At 43.3% G+C, this 24770-nt stretch overlaps 3 protein-coding genes across 3 annotated transcripts; 2 read left to right on the top strand and 1 right to left on the bottom strand.

Moving 5' to 3' along the window:
• Window positions 1-1008: 1008 nt before the first annotated feature.
• LOC131205910 (insulin-like growth factor-binding protein complex acid labile subunit) lies at window positions 1009-17921 on the top strand. Its single transcript, XM_058198217.1, has 9 exons — window positions 1009-1066; window positions 5596-5964; window positions 8941-9380; window positions 10523-10745; window positions 10875-11011; window positions 11174-11326; window positions 11455-11635; window positions 11785-11924; window positions 13383-17921. The coding sequence occupies exons 3-9, from the start codon at window positions 9008-9010 to the stop codon at window positions 13676-13678; spliced, it is 1503 nt and encodes a 500-aa protein (XP_058054200.1). The 5' UTR covers window positions 1009-1066; window positions 5596-5964; window positions 8941-9007; the 3' UTR covers window positions 13679-17921.
• A 26-nt stretch (window positions 17922-17947) lies between these two features.
• Window positions 17948-19655, bottom strand: LOC131205911 (troponin C, isoallergen Bla g 6.0101-like). Its single transcript, XM_058198218.1, has 5 exons — window positions 19504-19655; window positions 19180-19446; window positions 18973-19104; window positions 18812-18906; window positions 17948-18494 (listed from the first exon to the last, which is right to left on the bottom strand). The coding sequence occupies exons 1-4, from the start codon at window positions 19538-19540 to the stop codon at window positions 18878-18880; spliced, it is 465 nt and encodes a 154-aa protein (XP_058054201.1). The 5' UTR covers window positions 19541-19655; the 3' UTR covers window positions 17948-18494; window positions 18812-18877.
• Window positions 19656-20753: 1098 nt separating this feature from the next.
• LOC131216039 (leucine-rich repeat-containing protein 4-like) lies at window positions 20754-24586 on the top strand. Its single transcript, XM_058210437.1, has 6 exons — window positions 20754-20782; window positions 21561-21686; window positions 21760-21922; window positions 21997-23827; window positions 23925-24021; window positions 24223-24586. Exons 1-6 carry the CDS (start codon window positions 20754-20756, stop codon window positions 24584-24586), a joined length of 2610 nt encoding a protein of 869 aa, XP_058066420.1.
• The last annotated feature ends 184 nt before the right edge of the window (window positions 24587-24770 follow it).

Below are 24770 nucleotides of genomic sequence, written 5' to 3'. Positions count from 1 at the left end.
TTTGGTCTTTCCAATTGTGCTTTTTGGGAAACATTACCTTGTTTTGACATCAGGTAAATGATTTCAGCTCGACAAAACAAATTAATTTAGTTTGCAGTCGGTATTTGAAAGAGTTAGACTATGTCAACTTTTGTGCCTGAAAATGACGTTTTGCGGGGGTTATCGTTTTACTGCTACCTGTTGAAGAAAACTGCTACAGAATCGCATCAAATGATTGTCGAAGCTTGTTTCGCAGGGTTTCGAGCGGTTTAAAAAATTACAAAATGGCTATTTTGACTTAACAAAGAGCGTCGGAGGACTCCAAAAAAGAAGTTTCTGGCGGGACAGAAAGAGTGATGCATCACAAGCTCCTCAAAACCTGGTGAAACCATTAATTCAGTTAATTCATCTATCGAAAAACGACCATAATGGGCCGTGTTTTCTCGTTCGCCATGGATGCGCCAGGTACGGCTCCATGACACTGCACCTGGCGCCTCCATGACACACAAAGCAAAACGGGTTCGGAATACAATCAAATCACTTGGCTGGGAACTGCAATCCCCCCGTGTATTCGCCAGAATTAGCTCTTTTCGAATATCATTCATTTTCATCGATGGGACAAGTATTGGCAGCAATTCGTTTGCTACGAGGATGTTGAAATTGGGCGACTAATTGGTTTGCTTCAAAAGACGAAGAATTTTTTCGTCTGGGAGTTAAATCGTGGATAGCGATAGGAGATAGCGATAGGAGAAATGTATATCTGGCGATGGCACATACTTTGAATAAAATAGAAATTTCCATTTCAATGCAATAAACATTTGATTTCTTTGAAAAGTCCGGTACGGCTTTCAAGCTCTAGTTTAAAGATTTTCTTCGATTTGCTTTCACAAAGAAATTTCCCATCACTCGTTGGAAGAGGCATTGGAAGTAATTCGTGCGTTCGGCAACTCGGCAACTGGTGGCGCTCAGTGCGTCGTGAGTGCTGCTATCGATAGCCGCGACGCCTACTATGGAATTGAAGTTAGTCGAGAGAAATCAGCGCTGCCGTGTGGACCTACTGAGGGCGTACCGCAGCAAGCTGAGAGAAGTATGTGCGAAGGGCAGGGAAATTCATTAAGGGCACGTAGAGTGGAGGCGTGTGGTTGGAGAGCGTCGGGGTTGCCGAAGAAGTGCAGTGCCAAGTGTGTTCAAGGTCTCGTGGGGGTGTGTTCGTTGGTTCGCTGGCTTGGCATAATCCTGCAGCCACTTCAATCGAGATTAATTAATTGAATCGGTTTAGGTGGTGTTGCGAAGCAGAAATAGCCATGGCTATAAGCATAAGCAAAGGGCTAGGCCCTGGTCTCGCGGGAGTGTTAGTGGTACGTTGTTAATGGTGTTGGCAGTGGGCAACGAAAATATAAGCCGGAAAAATGAATAAAAGGATATCGCTTTTGCCGGTTTTGGCACACGGTGCGACGCTTAAGTGAAGACCATCATCCTTGTGTGGATGAAGCGTGTTTGCTGGTGTTTGTGAGAATCGTTGCGACCCTCGTTGTTTGTGGCATGTTGCTAGAAGTTAATTGAGTTTCCTAGAAAATGCGTTCCAGTGACGAATCCTTCCTTGTTTTGATTCAGTGGTTTCTTCCTGCCTTGCAAAGGGGTCCGTAAGCACTATACGATGGCAGGAACAATAGGAATAGGCGTTGCTTTGCGTGTGGCTGTCTGTGGTATGTGTTGGTGGGTGTGTTAGTGTTTGGAATTGAATATTTATTACAATCCAATAAAATCGCAAGAAAATGGCACGCGTAGCTATGTTATGCCGCCATTACAGGGCGCATAGATGTCGTGGTGTCGAAGGTTGGAGTCTGACAAGGAGAACGACCCGAATAAGCAGCGTTCTGCTGCTGTTGGGTTATGGGCGTCGAGTGAAGTGAAGTCATGAGCGTCGCGCGTTCGTCAGTGAAGCATAAGGCCTGGACGTACGTGTTGATGTGTGAGGTGTGTCCCCTGATGTGCTATAAATGCAGAGGGGTTTGATTTGTGAAGCTTGGAACTGCCAAATCGCCCCTTTGTCCGTAATTGAAAGTGAAGCATCCGATGTCGACGCTGACGGTCAGCACAATGAAACCGTCGCGGAGAATGATGAACTGTAATGAGGAATAATTCGGACGAATTGACGTTTCTTTCTTTTTCTTTTCCATGTTTCTGTTTTCGTTTTGTTTTGTAATCCAAGTGGAATACAAATTCCTCACAGGAAAAACGTGACTGGCATGGCAACTGTAGTCTGCATCAAAAGTAGAAACATATTTCTTAAAATAATTTGTGATATGATGGATCGTAATGCGAATGTGGTGCCAGAGACAACTGTTGCCTTTGGGCCTACAACACAGAGTGCATTTTTATAAGAAAAGTGTTAAAACAATTATTATCAAGTGACATTATTTCAATAGATCGTACAACCTTGACAATAATGATGATAACTAACTATACTAGCGTATTTGTACTGAAAACATGTGTTGATTTTTTGTAGAATATAAATGATGAATGCATAACGAACACAACAAACATCGTAGAAGCTGGTTGTGACTGACAAGCGCAAACCCGTACCAATCGTATATTAACAATGACAATGATAAAACTTCTTTTAATGGGTTTCGGTTCAACTTGGCAGAGAGTCAAAGTTTATCAATGACACCTGACCTACAATACGTTGATTAACCATGCGCCTCCATTGAGATTCTGCTGAGCGAATATTATGTCTTCATCATCAGCAAACCGCAGCAAATGAACAATAAGAGCACAACCTATTATGTCTTGCTAGTCAGACATACCAATAAAAAAGTCCAGAACAGTAAACTTTTGTTATACTTGTTTGCAGAAGAGTGGACCAATGCGACAAATAGCATACGAGTTTTACTTTCGTGTGACCTTACATGCTGTGAAGTCCTTTTCCGATTGTAGTTCTAGCTGAAACTTTATAACTACCTTTCCTTCGTAATGCCGCAACAACAAAGGACCAACACCGTGCAACTCATAGTGACGTCGTTTTAAATGTGAACCACCCATTTTGTTGCTTTTGTAGATGGCACTTGAGAATCGAGGCCTTCGAGGACGAACCATTTTTTGTTGATCACAGAAACTCAACAATGTGAATATCTTTGATGCAACTGTAGAGCCACATTAACACATCCTTGCAATACACGTCACATCGTGTCACACGTCATCCTTGCAATACATCCGTGTGTCACATCCTTGCAATACGCGATGAAAAAATGAGCACGGAGATATGCATAAGCAATTATTCTTTAAACTCTTACTTGTAACCAAATGATTGATCTCCAGTACCTAGAAGTTTGCCAAGAAGAAAACTGAACTGAACCGGTTTAAATTTCCCTCTGAACTAAGGGAGACTCTGGTAACGGATAAGTAGACTCATTCGGTCGTCATCTAACGTGCTAAAGAAAGTGGCTGTATTTGAAACTTGGGCATTATTTTAGAGAACAGCTTTTGAGAAAGCATTTACTTGAGAACAATTTACATAAAAAGAGACCTGTTTTCATGTTTTTGTCGACTCTATTGTCAAAAAAATTCGTCTCAGCTAAACACAAATTGAATTTGCCGCAATAATACCCATGAGCAGAGAATGCGCATCGAAGATAGTGGAGCGTGAAGCGACTAAGCGCGTGAAGCGTTTCGCTGAGGTCAGAGGGATCACTTGGAGCATGGGACTCGTGAATGCTTCTTGCTTCAAGCCGGTGCATTATATTACTTACCTCATGTTAGAAGAGACCGGCATGCCCGGCATAGGGTTGTTCCAGCATCGGATTGACCATAGTATGAGAACGATCCCGTTGATTTGATACTTCCTGCTTAGCGGCGGCAGCGATGCGCGACACGTTGATTAATTCGCTCGACGCGACGCTGAGTTCACCGGTATTGATGGCGTTATGGCGTCGTATTGTTGTCATGATATATGTTGAACCAACCCAAAATCCTTGACATTTTCGATCATCTAATTAAACTAAAAGACGGCACTAATAGTCTGCTTTACCGAACGTAAGCCAAATTACATGTACGTATTTGATCTATCAATTTCAGTACGGATTCTTTTCATTTTCACTTAATTCACTCTAATATCGTGTGAAAAATTAGTATATGTTCGATGACAATATTCCCATTACTGAGTCAAAAATGTTTAAATTGTTGCGTTAGAAGGTGTGATTAAATATCTGAGATCCAGCTCTGCAAGCCATCGCTGTTAGAAACGTTTTACAACAAGCATTAATATAAAATTGAATAGAAATGTAGCTAACGTTGAATGCATCCTTCCAACAGTTCACGTTGTCGGAAAAGAATAACAAAACTTTGCTCCTTGATTCCATCCGGTCATCGTTGAAGGACTATTTTGTTGCAGTGCAGCAGCAGATAAAAGCGATTGCGAACAAAACGCCTGATTCTCTGATCTTTGTTCGAGTTTCGCAAGCCTTTGTCCCGGCGAGTGAATCGTTTGAAGAGCGTTACATTATAACCTGCGTTGTTGTATGTTACGTGATGGGATGTGAAATTGCACCGTTTCCGGAATGGCGCTGCCATTCTGGTTTCGCATCAAAACGGCGAAGGACACTTTGCTCAGTCCTTCGTTAGTTTTCTTGGTAGATGACAAGCCTATTCCGGCGATCCAATGCGGCATCGACGAACGATGACAATTCGCCCAGATGGAGCCATTGAAATGGTCCATCCAGAAGTTAGGAAGAGCATTGGGTATTCTGTCTTTTGTTGAACGCTACCTAACCAATTTATCTGCACTCGTCGTGCATTAGCCTGCCATCGCCGGGGGTGATGAGCAACAATCACCAGCCATTTTTAGAGCACTGTTACTGAATGTGCATTTACTAGCTGAGTCTTTTCGGTACGTTGTTTCGAATAAAAGAGACACTTTGAAAATAAATGCCGTACAATGAGATAGCACTAACGACGATGGTAGCTTCTGATTAGGTTTAACGCTCCAATCAAGTGAAAGTTTCCTAATTTAACTTTGAAAGTTATATTTTAATGAATATGTTGAATGTTTGATTATAAATATTGAATATCCTGTGGAAATTCACAATCCCTAATGACTCATACAAACATCTTATCATGAAAACATGAAACAACATGAAAACATGAAAAACGTTAAACCCGTTAAACATGAAATCAAACCATGAAAATTATTCGACTATAAGTTCAACAAATCGCTCCCGTCCCGAATCGTATTAATCAATATTATATGTGCGAAACGTGATACATTTATTCCAGTGTCATATTTCCTATCAGCAATGCGATAGCAAAATTACTGAAAGAAAAGTAATCAGCAAATGGCAAACCGTCGGTTCTCGTATTTCGTAAATTGGATTAATAAACGCCTCATGTCTCCAGGCAGCTTTAGCGCGATGTTTGCAGCGATGATACGTAATCGGAGCAATAGTTATTTAATTTCACACAAAAAGCAGTTCAACGCTGGGTGCCTTTGGCGTTATTTTTTCAAAATGCTCTCTACGTAGAATACACAGAACGGCAAAGTATTTATGATATTCTGGTGTACTTGAGTACGCGATTTGTAATAATTTTTTGTAATAATTTTTTGTTTGTACGTAACAGTTTGTTTTGCAGGAACCGGTGGCGTGCAGGTGTTCGGATGGTTGACTGGCCAGTCGCATTCGTGTGCTGGGAACAAGTCAGTAAAGTGAGTGCGTGGCGCGAGGAAATTTGGTCGCGAGAACCCGGTAGTGCATGAAAGTGAAGTCAAGAGTGATAGCGTGGCCACTGGGGTGAATGCTTGCTTCCAGCACACCAACGGAAGGATAAAAGTGAATGCGTACAGTGCTCCATCCAAATGTCAGCATCTATGTGGTACTAGGAGAGTGCTAAAATCTACATTGACAGCCACCGCTCAGGTTCCATATCATCGGCATGATATAGGGTTATGGGACGGGAAGCAACCACATCTAACATTTCCTTAAGGTATTGGTAAGTATCGAATGGCAAACTACGCATTTTCAAAGTTGGACCATTTTCCAGGAACCATTGATTTTTAGCCGTTTCATGCTAGTTGTTGACAATATTTTAAGCGTTAAAATATTCATCCGGGCTATTTTCTGTTCGATTGGCAGCGAGCCAACCCCGATTGGATCGCCACGTTTTTCCAATCGATGAAATCGGCACATTGGTTTCTTTTACGAAGATTTCGTAGAGCGTCGCCTTTCTCCCTTTTCCCCAACGAATCAGAAGGCAGCGTAATTGGAATTAAATTGTACAGAACTCGGACAGGTCTGTCGATCGTTCTCTATCAGCTTTTCTTCCTCCACCAACAGCCCTATCAGCTTTAGGGGACACAAAATGCTTGTAATGCAGGACGTTGACACAGGTATAGGTATGGCTATGTAAGGGGCATTTTGGCCCACATACGGATGTTGGTAATCGCCATGACATGTGTATGCTTGTGGATGTGCTGGGGAAGAGACTTTTGGAGCAAACAATATTATTCCTCGCTGGATGGAGACGATAGTTTTTGTTGAACCTGTTGGAGATTCTGGCGGGCATTTGTCGAAAGGACAGCGCGTCGGACGGAACAACATGGTTACTAAAAAAGCATAACAAGCATAGCAAGCATACAAGCAAGCATAGCAAAAGGAAGCGATTTCACATTGCCATCTGTTTTATGTTTAGCTCTTGTTATTTGTCCGACGCTCGTCGAGTCCTCGTTGAGGGTCACCGTGGACTCAAAGTTGGGCTACGAATATGTCTGCATGAATAAATCATCGAACCGTTCGGTTGATCGATGGGCTTTGGGTTTGCAAAGAGCGTAACGGAAAAGAAACAAATGCAAGACGCGCCATGACGCAATTTGAAAATGGTCTGTTGAAACGAGGCGAAAGAGCAGAAATTACTATAAGTCGCTCATTCTTTAGATTGGAAAATGTCGAAGTGTGAGACCTTTGTGCAAATTGTGTACCAAAGTTATTTAGGCAGCTGAGTGCTGCCAAAAACGTAAAGGACCGGTTCTCAGGATATCGTTCTGTTCCCAGGACGTTCCTTAGACCGAGTCGAACAAAAATCGATATTATCTTTCCTGGGAATGGGGGTTCTAATTTTAGATTTCGCATCGGAAAAATGAAGAGTCCAATGAAGCTTGTATATTGGCAGGAGCAGATCGAACAGACACATGACTACACGCACCCCAATAAGGCACTTCCATGAGACTCCGATTCCGGAGCGCCGAGCGAAGAGATAAATAACAAAATGGTGTATATGAATAATGCATAATCTTCCCCACCTGTACGGTCACGGCCTGCATCAGCCAGAGCTTTCCACCAGCCAGAGTCTTCAATCTGGAGCATTTATCGATGTGCCGTGCAATTTGTATTTTCCCTCTCTACGAAGACGTTTACTGCCATGTATTACTTCGCTACAGCCCACTGAACAGTGAAGTTTTTGGTCGCGGAACAAGGGTAATGAGGAAATTTTCGAAGAACGTCGGCAATAACTAATCGTTCCTGCAGAAGGGCTCATTTTGATGTGCGGTACTTATAAATGTTTGGTTCAGTTGTGTCTGTAGTTTGGAGTGCAATACTGCCATGGTTTACCATAACTCTTTGCTTTGTGTTTGGGTTATGGCTTTTGTTTTAGTGCTTATTACCTGTAACCGACAGCCACAGACTTTGAGTGTAGTGGAAAATCAAGTATCTGAAAAATTTTCACTAGTCGGCTGCAACAATCGAAAGCATTCAATTTAAGTTTCTTCTCATGTTGCTGTACCAGGTTTCTATGTGTCCTGCATCTAAGTAATGACGACAAAACGAAGACAAGTGATACAATGACGAATGTAATGTTACAAGGACAGGCCAGATTCATACGAAAAGTCCTTGCAAATGATTTAATGATGATAAGTCCCACTTCTTACCCCTGCATAGTTTTAAGAAGGACGAATTTATCTTTAGATAATTACAAAATAACAAAAAATAGCGAGAGGGGGCGAATAATACGGTATCATCCGCGAAGAGATTGACATCGCAATACTTCAGGACTCGTTTTAGGTCGTTAATGTACATAATGAATAGCAACGGCCCCAAAACACTGCCCTGCGGAACTACATTTGTATTTTTGATAGCGTCCGAATGATGATTCCCGAATAATGTCCTTTGTGTTCTGCCGGATAAATATTCGGCAAACTATTTCAACTCTACGCCAATACCAAATTTTTGAATTGTTTCGAGTAGCAGAGTTTTTCGAGTGGCAGAGTTTTGGATATAGTCTCGCATTTTTTAAACATTTTCGAAATATACATCCGTAGACTCGTACCGCATTAACCGGATTAACATTTTCTCTGGTCAGGTGCAGGCTAAGACCGCTCAGTGGTTGTTGTTCAATAAGAAGAAGACTCGCACCAAAATGCCTTTTTGTGTTGTATTTCAATACATTTCATTCGAGAAACGTACTGGGCGTCTCCATTTAGCGGGAATGTTTTCAATATATTTATTTAATTATTGATTATTGACCATTCAAAATTCGTTCATCCACCCTGCTATATTTCATTTTAAATAATGTTGTGGATCGTTAGCGAATACGCATCAATATCCTAATTTACCTATGCTTGATTGCATTTATCTAACTCACAAGTACTCCAATCTGCCGAAAGAGGATGAAAAAGTCGTCGTTTTCCATGAGATTATTTTCTCTCCGTTTTTGTCGTGTGTATTTTCACTTCAGGTTTGAGTCTAATACGCTCATTTCATCTCCGATTCAATTTTTTCGCGCCTTGCGATACATTTTTTAAACTCGTGATGTATATGAATGATTCGGTGTGATTGATTTATGATGAATGGTGATTTGGCAGTTGAGTGATGACAGGTTTCACTCGTTACAGTAGAAAGAGCGTACTAATTTAAACCATCGGCAATGATACAACAACTGACTGATGGCATCGTATTCTGGCCTCATCCACAGATGCAGTCGTAATCAACGTGTTGAGACGGAAGAAGACAGAAGCAGAGACAGAGACGGCACCGATAAGATGCCGTCACGGAATGCCCCATGGACGTGGATAAAGCTCCTCGGGCTAGCGCTGGCGATGCTGGACCTCTCGTTGGTTACGGCTCAGTCGAATACGCCGCAAACATGTCCACCGGGAAGTGACATTAGCCCGTGTGTCTGCCAGGTGAAGAAGAACGGGCTGGATATTCTGTGCGAGGCGACCGACGTGCAGCACATCACGAAGGCAATGAGCGCTCTGAAGGGCAAAAGCCCGATAATCTTCTACTTGAAGCTGCGCCACAACAATCTGCCAAAGCTGCAGGGATTCGTATTCCTGGCACTTGATATCCGGCACCTGACCATTCACAACAGCAGTCTTGCTACGATTGAGGAAACGTCTCTGAGCTCCCTAGGTAAAACACCCATCCTTTGAATTTTTTTAAGCTATAAGGGTAAAAATTACGAAGGTTTGATACGTTGTATGAAAGTGACTCACATTAAATATTGTCAGCATATCAAATGGCTATGTCTGACTTTCATTTGTACTATTATCGTCATTTACCCCGCTGGTAGAGTAGTCGGTAACGCTCTTCGCTGTCAGCGCAGCTGGCCTGGGATCGAATCCCGGGATCGGTTGTCGCTCAACCGGCCATGGTTTCGATTCCCGATACCGGCGCTGACGGAGGGGGGTTGTCGCGGGACCAACAACCCCCTCCCGTAAAAACGAACTGTTACGCATAGCACCAGGGATAATTGACATTAACATTGTCTCTGGTGCAGGCCAAGACCGCACAGCGGTTGTAGTGCCAAAGAAGAAGAAGAAGAAGAAGAAGATTATCGTCATTGACCCTAACTCTTCTGTATTACAAGCGGGAGTGTTGGCTCTTCTGTATTTGTTGGAGGTATACTTTATTTGTAAGGCAATAAATATTTTTGATTCATGAAGAATGTAATTTTCATAGAAATAGGATGTTTTGAATGAAAAATGCTTTATGTTCACACCAATCTGGTACAATGGTATGGTACACCTATGGTACAATGAATCAGAGAGCTGTGAAAACTAATCGGCCTCTTCGAAACATTTATTGTATTGTTATAGAATATCTCTCTTCTTGGCTCTCTGCTGTAACAAGCGATTCTTCTTCTTATCAAGCAATTACAACCGCCGACCGGTCTCGATCCGCAATAGAGACAATGTTATTCTTTGTTGCTTACTGTAACGATCTGTTTTTACGAGCGGATTATTTGGACCCGCGAAAACTCCGTGTGACGCAGGGCTAAGCAATCGAACCCAGCCTAGATGCGTCACAACGACGAGCGTTGCTCAATACTCTATCAATGGGGAATTGTTGTAGCATACGAGTGAATAATTTACACCTAATTCGAGAAAACTCAAAGTATCAAACAAGGGTTAAATTATTTCATTACTTACATCGTCTACTTTTTAAAACTGTAGCATTTCGATGTAGATTTTAATACTGAGCCGGCCAACCTTTTAAATGTCTCTCCGCGATTAGCACAGTAATTATATCTTTATGCAAACTTTTACCCGTAGGCCGTGGTCTGACACAACTCGATGTGTCTCAAAATCAACTGATGAGCGTACCGTCGAGTGCTCTGAAGAATCTGCACTATCTGTTGATTCTGAATCTCAACCACAACCGCATTTCGCAGATCCACAACCGCGCCTTCGAGGGTCTGGACACGCTCGAGATTCTTACCATTTACGAGAACAAGCTAACGTTTATTGAACCAGACGCTTTTCGCGGCTTGGACAAGTAAGTGATCACGCCCACGCTGAAATAAAGGAGGAAGAACCGAGAATTAAACCACTGGGATACTCCCTAAAATTAATTGCATCAATTGTTTATCTGCCCGAATTATTATACTGTGAATTGATGATTTAGGAAACTTAAACGGCTCAATCTGGGAGGAAATGACCTCACATCGGTACCGCAGAAGGCTCTCTCCATGCTGGACAATCTACGGAAACTGGAACTGCAAGAGAACCGCATTAAAACGATCAAGGAAGGCGATTTCGAGGGTAAGGCTTATTTGCGAAGCAGCTCCGTTGTACTAAAAGAGCTATCCTAATCCCAGGGCAAGGATAGGGAAACGCTGTCAGTTAGGGATTTACTAAAGAATCGGAAAGTTTTTATCTCTCATTTGTGAAACATCCGCTATTTGGTGTGCTCTGTATTCGTAGGTCTCGAGAATCTCGACTCGTTGATATTGGCTCACAATCAGCTCACAGAAGTACCGGCGCGGGTGTTCTTTCACCTGACGCTACTCAATTCGCTGGAGCTCGAGGGTAACTCCATATCTTACATTGCCAAGGAAGCGTTCGAGGGTTTGGAAGGTAAGTAGCCTGGGTCGTCCTTATCCCGGTCGGATCAGTTAAGAAGGGATTGAGTGGGACTTTGAGCCGCTTAGCAACTGGGTCTGATGAATATCGTTTCACGCCGGGTCGCTGGTCCTTTTTCACAGAGAACCTGCAATATCTTCGCCTTGGGGACAATAATCTACACATCATCCCGAGCGAAGCCCTGCGACCTCTTCACCGCCTGCGGCATCTGGATATGCGCTCTAATAACATCTCGGCCATTAGTGAGGATGCCTTCGTAGGGTTTGGCGATTCGATAACCTTTTTGAATCTGCAGAAAAACGAGTACGTACCAGTGCCATAGAATGAAAGGTTTGGAACACTCGTCAACATTTGCCACCCAAAAACGACATTTACACTCATTAATAGACGTTGGTGTTACCGTAACTTACTGTTATAGTTCTATTTCCGTTGGGTTTTCTTTTTGTTATCAGCATCAAGGTCCTTCCGGCGCTCGTTTTCGAAAATCTCAATTCCCTCGAGACGCTCAGCATTCAGAACAACAAACTGACTCGCATTCCGGAGGAGGTGATGGAGCCGATCATGGATTCGCTGCGTGTTGTAGACATCATGGGTAAGTGAATATGTAATGCTACCAACGTGCTCTGGTTTGCCTGCCCATCCAGAATGATTCACGCTTACACACGGATTGTTTGGAGAATTTTAGGACAAAAGAAATACTCACTAACGCGAACCCCGTACTACGAAACCAAACGGTCTCGAAGATTCTATGGGTTCAGGTTCCCTCTTCAGCTAGATCGCCAGATAAAACTGTCAAGAGATGCTTCAGCAAGTGAGATAGAAAAAATGGAAATTTAATCCAAACGAGTGTCTCTTTTGTTAACAAATGGCTTCTCGCTACCGAACCACAAAGCTTGGGACAAAGATACCGTACCAATCGGTGATGAGAGAAATTGTTGTTTTCATATATTGACGCTCGGATGTTTTGGAATGTGTGTTATCCATAATTGAACACTCTGTGTACTAACCACAGAAATTAATTTGATAAATCATAAATCCATTTTCGGAAACGTAAACTGGAGGGCTCATTCGAAGAAGTACGAAAGCATAACTTTTGGAGATAGAATTGATTGTCATTCCAACAATTTGCGTTATGAACGTAATGAAAAGAAATTTGAAATTTGACACATAAATGAACCGCCCTTTTCCCTTTATTGACGATGTATAAAAGAAGAAAAACATGGTAGTTTTACCCAAAACGAACACACAAATCGCATGATCCAACACCGAGCCCACTTTCCGTGGCTTACTCCCAAAAGAAAATGAGGTCAGCAGCACGCTCGTTAGCTACTGACAAGAACCTAATATTGCCGCGCTTCCGGTCGTGACAACTCAATCGATTTGACGGCTGATGGCGGAAGCAGCATGATGACGATTTTGTGCAGACACGAATGGCGAACGTATCGGAAAGCGGATGATCAAATGGCCGGTATTTTCATGGTGTTATGGGCAGAAGTCATTCGCGGCCTTCGTGGCCTATGCTCGAATAAATGAAGATCAACCGTGGTGTATTTTATTATTCTCGGTATATGAAAGAAGGTTTCCCCCACGAAATGTTGTGGATAACAGTTGGTTGTCCTAATTTGATTCTAACGGGTTATCGTTTTCTACTGCGTGACACGGGAAAAGGTTCGTGATCGAACCGTTTCATAGTCGTTTTGCCGTGTTCCATAGCAGCATGGTAGTCGGCTTGGATTTACGGTATATTTATAGGAAATCCTATAGAAACTTGATTGACCCAGCGAGGACGAGGGAGGCACACTTTCTATATTGCTGATCATAAATAGAGGTTTCCACTAGGCTCGTTCCGTCTTTTTGTGGGCCGTTGGTTTTCGGAGTTTTCTATTCAATTGAATACAATCGTGAAGAAGCTGTAAATTACTGTTTTGTAATCAGTAAAGTGGTTTTAGCAATTTCATAATAATGCAAGGATAGTTTACACGCCCACATTAAATACAGTATTTTACAATTTTTCAACATTTCTTGCACCCTCAATACACGATTTTCTCAGATAATCCACTGGTCTGCTCATGTGAGCTTGTCTGGTTCCCGAACCTGCTACGAGAACTGAAAAACCGCGATGACGAGATGACTCAGAAAAAGCGACCAATGTGTACGATGCAGAATGAACATCGGGAGTACTACGTGCAGAACATGCCTCTGGAGCGCATGAATTGTGTCGGAAAGAAGTACCACACGTCATCACTCAGCGGCAATGGAGCTGCTGGGATGAACAGTCTGGTCACAATGGTCTTACCAGCGCTTGTGACCGGAACTGCGCTGATTAGCTGTGGCCGAATGCGCTAGAACCGTGCGCGGTGAGTAGGCTTACGATGAACGGGTGTATAGATATCGAAACAGAAAGAAAATCTCGGGCACTTGAGCATCTTGAGAGCAATGAGCTCTCGAAAAGAGGAGCAACATCTTTGCTGACGATAGGTCGATCAGAGCAGCAGCTAAAGCCGAGTGCAGAAATACAAATGTCACTTTTATTTTCCACACTTTCTTTAAATTTTTATCGATCACAGTGCGATCGGGTCGCATCCCTGACGACCGTAGTCGATTTGTTCGATCGTTTGTAGTGCTCCCGTGTGTGCGGGTCTCTATTCATGACATGAGCGAAGAAGCTATCGCCACCAAGACATCGCATTACCAAAGCGTCTTTCAATGGAGTAAATTACACGTTTTACGTTTCCGGAACTGCTACCTTCGGCACAACCTCGCCCCGAGGACAACGATGCTAGCATCCAGAGACCGAACAACATTAGCCAGTGAATAGAGAGTTAGCTCCCTTTCTTCAGCTTAATCATAGCTTCACGCCAAAATGTTATGGTAGATTACTTTGCTGAAGTTAGTAGACGTTCCCACTTTAATTTTAAGTCAAGCCTAGTGCGTAAGATCAATCATTCTCGATGTTTCACAAAGCTCCTGTCACCATCACTATCTTAAGAAAGAAAATTAAATGATGTTGAAAATGTGCGGGTATCATCGCTTTACGACACATTCGATCATTATTTTGTGGAATTTCCCATGATGTTTTAAACGAAACTGGGATCTTTGTCAAGTGTCAGGTGCAATGATCCACGTTTCGTGACACGGAAATCCAGATTAGCAGACAACGTGTTTCATTTGAAAGGTCTTTTCGGTTTAGTCTAATTTCGTAATTTTAATGAGTGAAGGACATTCATATTTCTTGGAGGACTTTTCAATAATTCATATGGAATATACGAACTTTTTTTGCTATGTGCAGAAATGTACACTGCAACGTTTGACGGCATATTAACCCTTACTCTTAGACCCTTCAGTTGTTGGGTCACATTTGTAAAACTCACCAAATTGCTTCTCAGTGTCAAGTTTCAAAAATGCACTGGATAGAGTTATTTACACAACACGATGGAACAGAATAGTTGACAGTGTTAAAACATATCACATATAATGCTTAAAATTATGAGAGCATCAATGAATGCAATTAAATATCTAATATATATACACCATCAACTCACGTATTATACTACATATCAAACAAAAAATGTTGAACTCAAGCAGAAAACCACGACTAAAGGATACAGTTTCTTAATAGATGTCTATATATATAGATATATATATATATATATATGGAATACAACAAAAGCGAAGAAAGCAAATAACAATACATATCAATCAAATAAACAAGAGCATATAAAAACCACTCGACACAAGATACCGATAGAATAGAACAGTGCCAGTGTTGTTCCGGATGCCAATAACATCAACATCTTGCGCCTGGTGAGCGGTTGCTTCAAAGAAGAACGAACAATCATGTTATTACATTTTGATACACTTATACAACCCGTAGGTAGTGGTTCACTAACGCCCTGAGAGAGAAAGTCAACTCGAATACACGATGGTTTCTCCCAATTTATCCCCCAACAACATATCATGGCCCTGGTGCTCAATCACGGGCAAACAAAACAACAGAATGATCAATTCGCAGCTGATCGAGAGTGAGTTTATTTCAGCAACATATCAATGGCAAGCCTGTAGGCCCCGTTTTTCCGGAGGACAGGATCAAAACATATCATGTTTCACTCGTCAAGAATTGCACGGTTTGACAATTTTTCTTACCATACTTACCGGTGGACTAAACATTTCACAGTATCTCCTTCGATGCATGTGCAAGTGTGTAGAATTTTCACAATTGAAAACATTGAGCTTTGGCGTGAAGGTGGAAAAGTGTCGTTTGTAACTCAAATCGTTTCCAAAACATATCATTAGTGTATAAGACACGACTTTAACTTGAAATTTCGCTAAATTGTAAAACACAAAATATCAATCTAACTGTAATAAGGAGGTTTGTTAGCTCTTCGATTTCTTGTCATTCTATTGGCTGTAAAGGGATACGGTATCTTGCCAGTTTGTTTGTAAATCGGGTGCAGAAAGACCGGGAGAACTAGAACAGTCCAAATGTACCCTACCGTAGAATTTAAGATCCCTACACAACCATAGTCAGCTTCCAGCTCTAGAGCCAATTACTACAAATGTAGTGGGACTAGTATCCCCGTTAAAACATCAACCCAAGAGTGCAGTTATCACGGAAAACATTCAATCATACACCATATTTTCAATCACTAATATGTACGTGTAATGTGATTTATATTTTTCCACACGACTACAACCCAACTGTAACACTGTTTTCCACACGATTGCGAATCATCGCTAAGCATAATGGAAGTAAAAATTCTCTTTTCGATCGCTTAGAAACGTACGAACAAGAATATTTACGTTTCGAGCTTGCGGAACATGTTGTGGTTGTGTTGCTGCTGTGTTCGAAAAGTAATCGTACCGCGTACTATACACAACTGATTAGTAAACGCGCTAGGTGCTGACTGGGTGTTGGTTGTCCTGAAAACAATATTGTCCTCAATACTTAGCCCATAAGCATACAAAGCAGAAGTGTAGATGCCGGAGGAACCCAAATTTACTCAACATAATTTTCATATTCACACCCGCACATATATTGTACGAACGTTGGTGTACTCCGAACGCATATATTTTCCTACGGTAGTCCTTTAGAAACCGGATGTTCCGGAAGAAGATATTGTAGAGAATGTATCTAATGAAGAATGTGGTACACGTCGTTAAACTGTTTTCGCGTGTGCGCTTTAGAGTAGCAACTTCAGAGAGAATGATTTTAATTTTTTGCCTGTAATATCGTCGATGCTACTACGCCCGTTTATTTGAAACCGAAACGCGGTGACGATGCAAATGATGAAATGTGGCGGTTTACTAAACAACATTTCGTAGTATTTACGTCAACCCCGCAGCAATTTTCCATACACCAGATTTAAACGCACAGACACTCTTGTTGCTCTTCATCAATCCTTCACAATCGTCAAAATCATCAATTTTTGCTCTTAACGATGTAGTTCCAATCAATTCTATGGATGTATGGATGTAAGTGTTGCTCGCAACGTGGCGGCAGCTAATGAAGTGTTATTCGTTGTGTATCGAAGCTATACCGATCACCGATCGTATCTTTCCGAAAGGAAACTTATACTCTATTTGTAATTACGAAAACCATACAAAATTCTACAATAGGTATAGATTTGAAAGTGTAAGTTAAAGAAACACGTGCAGTGTAAGGAGAGAATAGGTAAGGAAAGATTACAAATCTGAATGAAACTCCACCATAGAAGTGCAAACCACAAACGAAAAACCACAGAAATATCAATACAGAATATTGCAATTCTAACTGTCTGTTTATTTACTTGTGCAAAAAGCTTGTTGTTATCGAAAAACTAGTATTTCAAAACATAAAAGCAACTGATAAAAATCTGTTACTATGATAAAGATACATCTCAATGGCTTACAAAAATGAAAACCTATCCGTGTGTATTAAACAGAATCTCACCAGAAAGACAGAGTGTGGCGGCCATAGTGGCTAGCATAATCAACTAGAAATCGAAAACCACAATATCTACAGAGTCTCTGTAGCATAAGAGTAGCTCTAGAACAGATAGTTAAGAGCAAGAAAAACAGGAACACCCAAGTCCAACCCTCAGTCTAAGAAGTAGAAGAACGTACGTTCAAAACTCCTTGCCGTAAAGCACACAAACCACACAGTGCAGTACAGTACCACGGGTGAATCTCTCTAGGACAACAGTAGCACCGGTGCGGACTAGTAGGCCCCGACGTACACCGGACAGTGCTGATGAAAATGAAGGTTATATTTGTATTTATGTGCGCGAGGGCACCGCAAGAACCGCAGGAACAACGCGCAACACCTCTATACCGCGGATGCAACAGGCCTTTGGAGGCAAGTGATAAGCTGCTGAGAGCAGAGCTAGAAAGAATATCGTTGCATATCGACTGCCAAGTCTTTGGGCCGCGTGCTTGCTAGGACAGGGGATTGGACCGTTCGTTGGGACGTCGACGTGGACGTGTGTTTATATGCGTCGGAGATGAGAATTCGCGAAGTGTGCGAAGCAACTGGTGCGAAGCCGAGAACTACTAATGAGATGCTAAAATAAAGAGATTTTTCCCGAGTTGATTCGGAAGCCAAAACAAGTTTTTTTTTAAAGCAAATCCGCTGTCAGAACGATTATTTTTACTCTTTTATCAGTGCATAGTTTCATTTATTTCATCTGTGATAGTTTCTCCTTTAATCGGAATGATAAACACATTGTAGAAATATGCTATATAAATCCTCGATAATTTGAATGCTTATCAACTAATACTAGTAACAGGTCTCGAGTGATGAATAAATTGTGTGGGTAAAGGTAAGAATCTACCACTTGTAGGTGAGTGTTTTGCTGTGTCCTTGTGTGAGTGTTTTGTTTGGCATGAGTGAAAAATAGATTTAATGGAAAAAGTCGCATACGAACATCGCACCCCAACGGTACACTTTTCTTACAGTTGAACGGTTTCAATCGTCGCGAGGACCTGCGGAAACAATCCATAGTTGGTGTGATTATTTGGTAAAAGGAGTACAAAAAGGGCTGATGATGAGGCCTTCATGACGGATGATTATGCTCGTAGGACAGGATTCTGTTTCTGTCGTATGGTGCCATTTGCGTGCTCAACCAACTTTCTGGATTTACTGGCCTTGTCCTGCTGTGGATGTCTTCGAAGCTTGCAGAAGCGCCTAGAAAAAGGGGGTCAAAAAGAGCGCTAAACAGATTTTCAACCCATCACGGGCAAGATGTAGTGCAAATTGCACTGGCGTACGTCACGAAGTTCACATCAGCACCGGAACGTCACAAATGTTGACGACGAAGGACGCTTAGCACGACACTGCGATGAGACACTTGGAATGAAAATGACACTGGACAGACAGACGGAGCACGGATAGGGAAAGCGTAACTAAGAAAACAGTGGACCACGTGTGGGACACGAAACGGTCACAGGACAACAGCGTACTACAGAGCGGCCAGTTCTGGGCTGATCTGGCGCTATAATTACCATTTTTCCGTATCCGTCAGCGGCAGCCGGCAGCGTTCCTACCGTGTATGACAATTTAAATCACTTTTATTCACCTGTCATAACCTCCATAAACTCTGTGGAGCCAGAAAATGCAAATCAGTTCTCTAGCTCTGTGATTCTCAGTCGTGTCAAATATTTACCCTCGAAGTCGACCGTTCCAGAACCGTCGGCATCTATTTCATCAATGATATCGTCAAGCTCTGTTTCCGGCACTGCGCCGTCCAGCTCGCGCAGTATTCCTTTGAAGGCGTCCACCGGAATGTACCCTTTGCCTGGTGCAATGAAAGAACGGCGGTTTTCATACTGCTCGCTTAGGTAGCTGAAGTAGCGACGACGACAAAACATACCATCTTTGTCGTACATCATGAAAACCTCACGAAGCTCCTCTCGTAGCACGTCATAGTCTTCATCGGGTTCCACGTAGTTCGATGCTAATTCGATGAACTCTTCAAACTCTATCAACCCGGACTCATCAACATCGTACTCCTCAATGACCTCTTTGAGTTCTTCCTCTGAGAGGGCGTATCCTAATAGTTCCAGAATCGTGCCGACCACTTCCAGCGAGATACTGCCCTTCTTCTCAATGTCGAATGCAACGAACGCTTCCTTCAGCACTACGAAAATCCGTTAGCAACATCGCCCTTTCAGATTTTCATGCCGGCCCAACTTACCCCTCATCTGATCCTTGCTTAACTCGGCCTTGTTCATTGTAGCGAGCTGTGTTCTACTGCAAGCGTTTACTCAAACAGAAAAAAGGTACGTACGTAAAGTTCACGCTGTCTGCACGATAACTAACCATGGCCATAGGCCCGGACATTCCTTTTTGTAAACTTGCCGATCATCCCGATCGATTACAATCGATTGCGGTTCGAAGCGGGTTGTGATTTTTTTGCGCTATTTTCGGTATTGCGATCACCCGTAGCTCTACCAGCGGATGCGATCACGCCGCTGCAGCAACAATAGTTTTTTTTTATCTTAAAGGATCGGAGCAACGCTAACTGAACGCTGCAATTTGTTGACAAACGAAGCGAAACGCGGAAGACAATTCGTCGCTCTCGCTGGCGGAATGCGTGTCACTACCAACATCTGCGTTGTGAATCTAGCTCCTGTACTTTCCTTTGTTTAGCCTGCTCGCATTAGAAAAGAACTAGTATTTGTGGGTTTCAATAAAAAAAAAAAGGTTGTCTGAAATGTGTAGAACCGTACATGAACATGATTTTCAAAGATTCTACTGAAGTCATTTCAACCAATACCCAATAACTGTATGCTTTTTCTTATTCGGATTTTCTCCTCCTAGCACCCGGCTTCGAGCTCTACCTCGGTTTAACCCAACCTTCTGGCGCCTACCGTTACACTATTTGCAGTACACCATACGATTAGGGAAGTTGGGTGCTGATTGCATAGTTGCAGGCAATTACGATCAAATTTGCAACATTTATTATTTTTCCTGTTTGCCAGGTTTTGCAGCTTGAAAAAAGAAATTAAGTGAAATTATGTTTCGACATTGCGCTTCGAAAACTGACTCAATAATAATTTGTGACAGTACATAAATGTAACGAGAAACATTATTATTAGCATTATTACTAATATCTGATTATTAACAAAAAGAATATAGTGAGAAGATTTCAAGAGTTCAAGTTTCAAGAAGAAGATCAAGCGCTCAAATAATTAATAAATTTAATTTGATTCGCACCAAAAAATTAACAATTTGCATCGTTGCCCTGTGCAGATAAGGAAGTAAGTAAGTAAGTTAAGCTTAGTAAGACTCATTCCGCGGCAACGGCATAACGGCAACAACTTGCGTCGTTTATTGATCGCGTGTTGGTCGTGGGGGGGGTGCGCTGGGAACACTCGAAATGACAAATTGGTCGTAGTACAATTTTATCTAATTAGATAGTGGCGAGTCGCACACACAGCCGCCATGGGCGGCCACCAATCGATAAAACAAAGGTAACGAGACAGCGAACTGATAATTTACGGTATAACTTGGGCTAGGATCGTAGATGGAGTTTGAATTGGAAAAGTTTAGTCACTTTCTATGCGATGTGTGGTGGTTGATGGGGCGGGTTTTTGAGGAGGAGATTATACATATTACGATAATTCCGTTTGAACAGTAACACAGTAACGGTTTGTCCACCACACTTCCGAATCCGTTACCTGGCACTAAATTGGTCGATAGCCAGTGTTTACCGACGGCAATCGTCGTATCACAATCAGGTATCAAAACGAATGATTGGGGTGCGCAAGCAATCAGCATAAAGCTAGCGGTCTCATGCTGTTGGTATGAAACATATCGACCTAGTTAGAGGGGGTCGCAGGAAGTGTGGTATTTGCAAAGCTGACTACAAGCGCACCACCTCGTTCCCAAATCGATTCGATAGGCTTTTCTCTAGTTTCCATCCCGCCTGGTTTTCCGTTATTTTTCTGTCGCGGCATCAACCACACAAAGCGTTATCAGAACAGGACTAATGTCTGCTAACGAGGTCATCACTAATGGCAGTGATAGTTTGGCACCCAAAAGTGACGCTACTGGATCACGGAGTTAAATTGCAAACTGTGCAGGAGGTCAGAGAAAGGTTGTCTAAGTTTCTGAGTGCAAACAGAACATGAAGGGCAGATTAAAAATTACCAAAAGTGCCAATGGTTTACACAAGAGAGAAGGCAGGAGGTCGGCTACAAAAGGTATGCTGCTGTAGGCCCATTTTTAATTGGTACGGCACATTTTTAGCTGCTATCCCCAACCCGGGTGGAACCGAAATGGAAACAGTTGCCTGGTGGTGCTGTTCTGTGTGACATGCTTCTCGGTACTCATGTGTTTGGTGTTGGCCGACATCTTTAGGAACGTAGAAGAAACGTAAGCGTAATTCCATTGGTGTAGGACGAAAGGGTTACGAACGTCTGGGTGAAAATCATTTCCGTTTTGATAGCGATTCCAACACGACCACGACACCGCAGCTGTCCATAGTACCCTCGACGCTCTTGAGGGCGTCTGCCGAAGCTCTACGGTGCCGTCTGGTTGTCGACTGTTTGATAGAATGCACCGACATAAGTGTCACTAATTTGTCTTCCGAAATCGACGAGCTGTCGAAGGTGAGTTGAGAAAGGTTGCAATTGCCCAGTGAAGCAAGTAATGCGAGGGAAGCAATTCTTTTGTCTATAAACAGACAAATGACTGCCGGGCCATCCGTTTAATCGTGACTTCCTTACAAACTCCGGAAGACATTCTGCTTCGTAGCTGGTTGCAGCTGGACGTGGACTTCGAAGTGACGGCGTTACATTTAATAAGCTCCAACATAAACGCAATCGAGCCGGAATCCTTTGACAGTGGCCCTATGTTCAGTATGCTTATCCTGACTCTAGAATCGCTCAAGCTCCAGCATCTTCCAGCGGGTGTGTTTCTAGGCCTGCAAAGTTTACAAGAACTGAACCTGAAAAATCTTCCGCTAAAGCAAATCGATCCTTACGTGCTGGGACCGATGAAGTACTCGTTGACACGGTTGGTTGTCGAGGGAAGTTTGGATATGATCGACCCGAAAAATCTTACTGGCACAGCCACGCTGGACCGCCTAGAGATACTTTCGCTAGAGCATAACATTTTCGATGCAGTGTTGTGGAAGGACTCGTTCATTAACCTGCCCAAAATAACGAGTCTTTATCTACGCAACTCTCACATTTCCTCTCTCGGTAGTGGTACATTTCAGAGTATCTGCAACACCGTGAAGCAGATTCATCTGACCGGCAATGAAATGCAGATCGTTCAGAAAGGTACATTTGACTGCTTGAAGGACAAGAACGTCAAAGTGTTTCTGCAGGATAATCCTTGGGTGTGCGATTGTGGACTGCAGTATCTGCAGGAGATGCTCAATGGCGAAAGCGTTATCTTCGATGACCCGATATGTGATAGTCCGGTAGAGTACAATGGTTTACCTGTGCGGGAGGTGGCAATGTGTGGTACCCCAGTGCCACCGACAACGGTACCGTCTGAGGTGACGACTAGCAGTGACGAGATTACTACCGACTCTTCCACGGACGATCCTACGACAGCTTCCGAAACAACGACCAGCACACTATCGACAACCGACGAGGCACCTTCGTCTGAAGAACAGACCACAACGGAAACGACGACCGAAGTGACCGAATCCGAGACCCCTGAGACTACCGATTCTATAACCGAGAGCACCGTCGAATCTTCCTCCACGGAATCCACTAGTAGCGCCGAAGAGTCGACTAGCACAATATCGCTCTCGTACAGTAACGACGAAACGGAGACCACAACTGACCCACCGGAAACGACAACACTGGAAACAACAACCACATACACGACTTTATCAGAAACGCTATCCACCACCGAAGCAGAGCCAACATCGGAATATACAACTTCTCAGGATGACACAACTCCCTCCACAACGATTCAAACGACAACTACGTACCCCACTATGCCAACGGCATCACCGAACGTGGAGTTGGAGTGCGAGAGTTCCGCTAAATCAATCATGACGGAACTGGAGGTTTCGGAAGCGCGCTCGCGTTCCTCCCGTTCAAGCAGCTCCGTTGCACTGCATGTCGCGAGTCGCACCAAGCTGTTTAGCATTTCCGAGGCACAGGAAGGAGCGGTGGAGATCTTCTTCGACAAAACGACATATGGCGCGATTCTCTGGTTCCACGATACCTCAACTCTGTCGTCTGTGTACTCCACCAATATCGAAGGCAGTGCGCACTGTCAAACTGTTGGCGGTCAGAAAGTACGCATCACCAATCTAGTGCCGGACAAGAACTACATATTCTGCGCCTTCGGCCTACATGAAACCATGGTGTCACCGTTTGACTGCCTTCCCTACCGATTGCTACCGGTCTATGGGCAGCGTCCGTGGCTTGTTGAGGATCAGAAAATTATGATGATTAGCATCATCATTTCGTCCATTCTCGTCGCGGTTCTGACGGGAGTCCTGGTGACGTACTGCTTTTTTAAAAGTTTGGCACTCTACAATTCGCGTCGTAAGTATTTTTGGAGCTGGCCAGCGTGTCTTCATCCCGATCCGAAAAGTCTAACATCGCGCACATTATACCGGCAAAGGCATTTCGTTCGTTGCAGATTCGAAAAACTCGGTTGTGCCGTTGGAGAGCAATGCCGCGAAGCATACGTACATGTCCCCGATGCCAGCCCCCAAAAAGCTGTCAACTCCAGACAGGTGCGTCAAATGCATGTATTAATTTGTCAGTGATAACAGGATTTATTAATAAGCAGTGCTTTGAACTTGAAAAACGAATTTGTAATATTACAAACAAGGAAAAGCATAGATTACGCTCAGCTGGTAGCTGGAGAAAGCTCAGCTGCATTGGCTTCAAAATGTAACATTTCAATGTTTTTGCGTTGTCTATTTGGCCCCAAGACCAAACATTAGGCGCAGCGCGTCCGACACCAGTATCGAAAGTGGCCGAAGTTACGTGTCCGCGGTGGTGCCAAAGTCCCAGTTCGAGTACATATCCTGGAAGATGGAGAACTGTCGGGAGGTAGGCCGCCCGTCGTTGGAGTACCACCCGACTAATCCGCCACCGCCGCCACTTCCACCACACCCGAGCAAGCGGCTGAAGAAGCAAAAGTCGGAGATCAAAATCAACTTCCAGCAGCAGCACGAGATCTACGACGAGCCGGCCGGTCCCAGCTACGGTGGGCGTACCGCCGGCAACAGTGTTTTGCATCAGTCACAACGCAGCACCCGGCACCGCATGTCCGCTGCTGGAGTGATCCACTGACGGAACTTGCATCTGCTAAAATTGTACACCGTCTGCCGAACCCATCGCGTGCCTTCGTGAACAGCGACCATGTGTTTCGCGGAGAACAACGAGTAAATATTCAAAGTACGACCAGCTAACAGAAACAGCGTTGAGGGCAGGCGTTCAGCAATTGGAACGTGGCCAACATTTCCCCGCACACTAG

Source organism: Anopheles bellator, chromosome 1 (assembly GCF_943735745.2).
Source record: "Anopheles bellator chromosome 1, idAnoBellAS_SP24_06.2, whole genome shotgun sequence".
NCBI classification, from domain to species: Eukaryota; Metazoa; Arthropoda; class Insecta; order Diptera; family Culicidae; genus Anopheles; species Anopheles bellator.
This window is presented reverse-complemented; position numbering and strand designations above follow the sequence as displayed.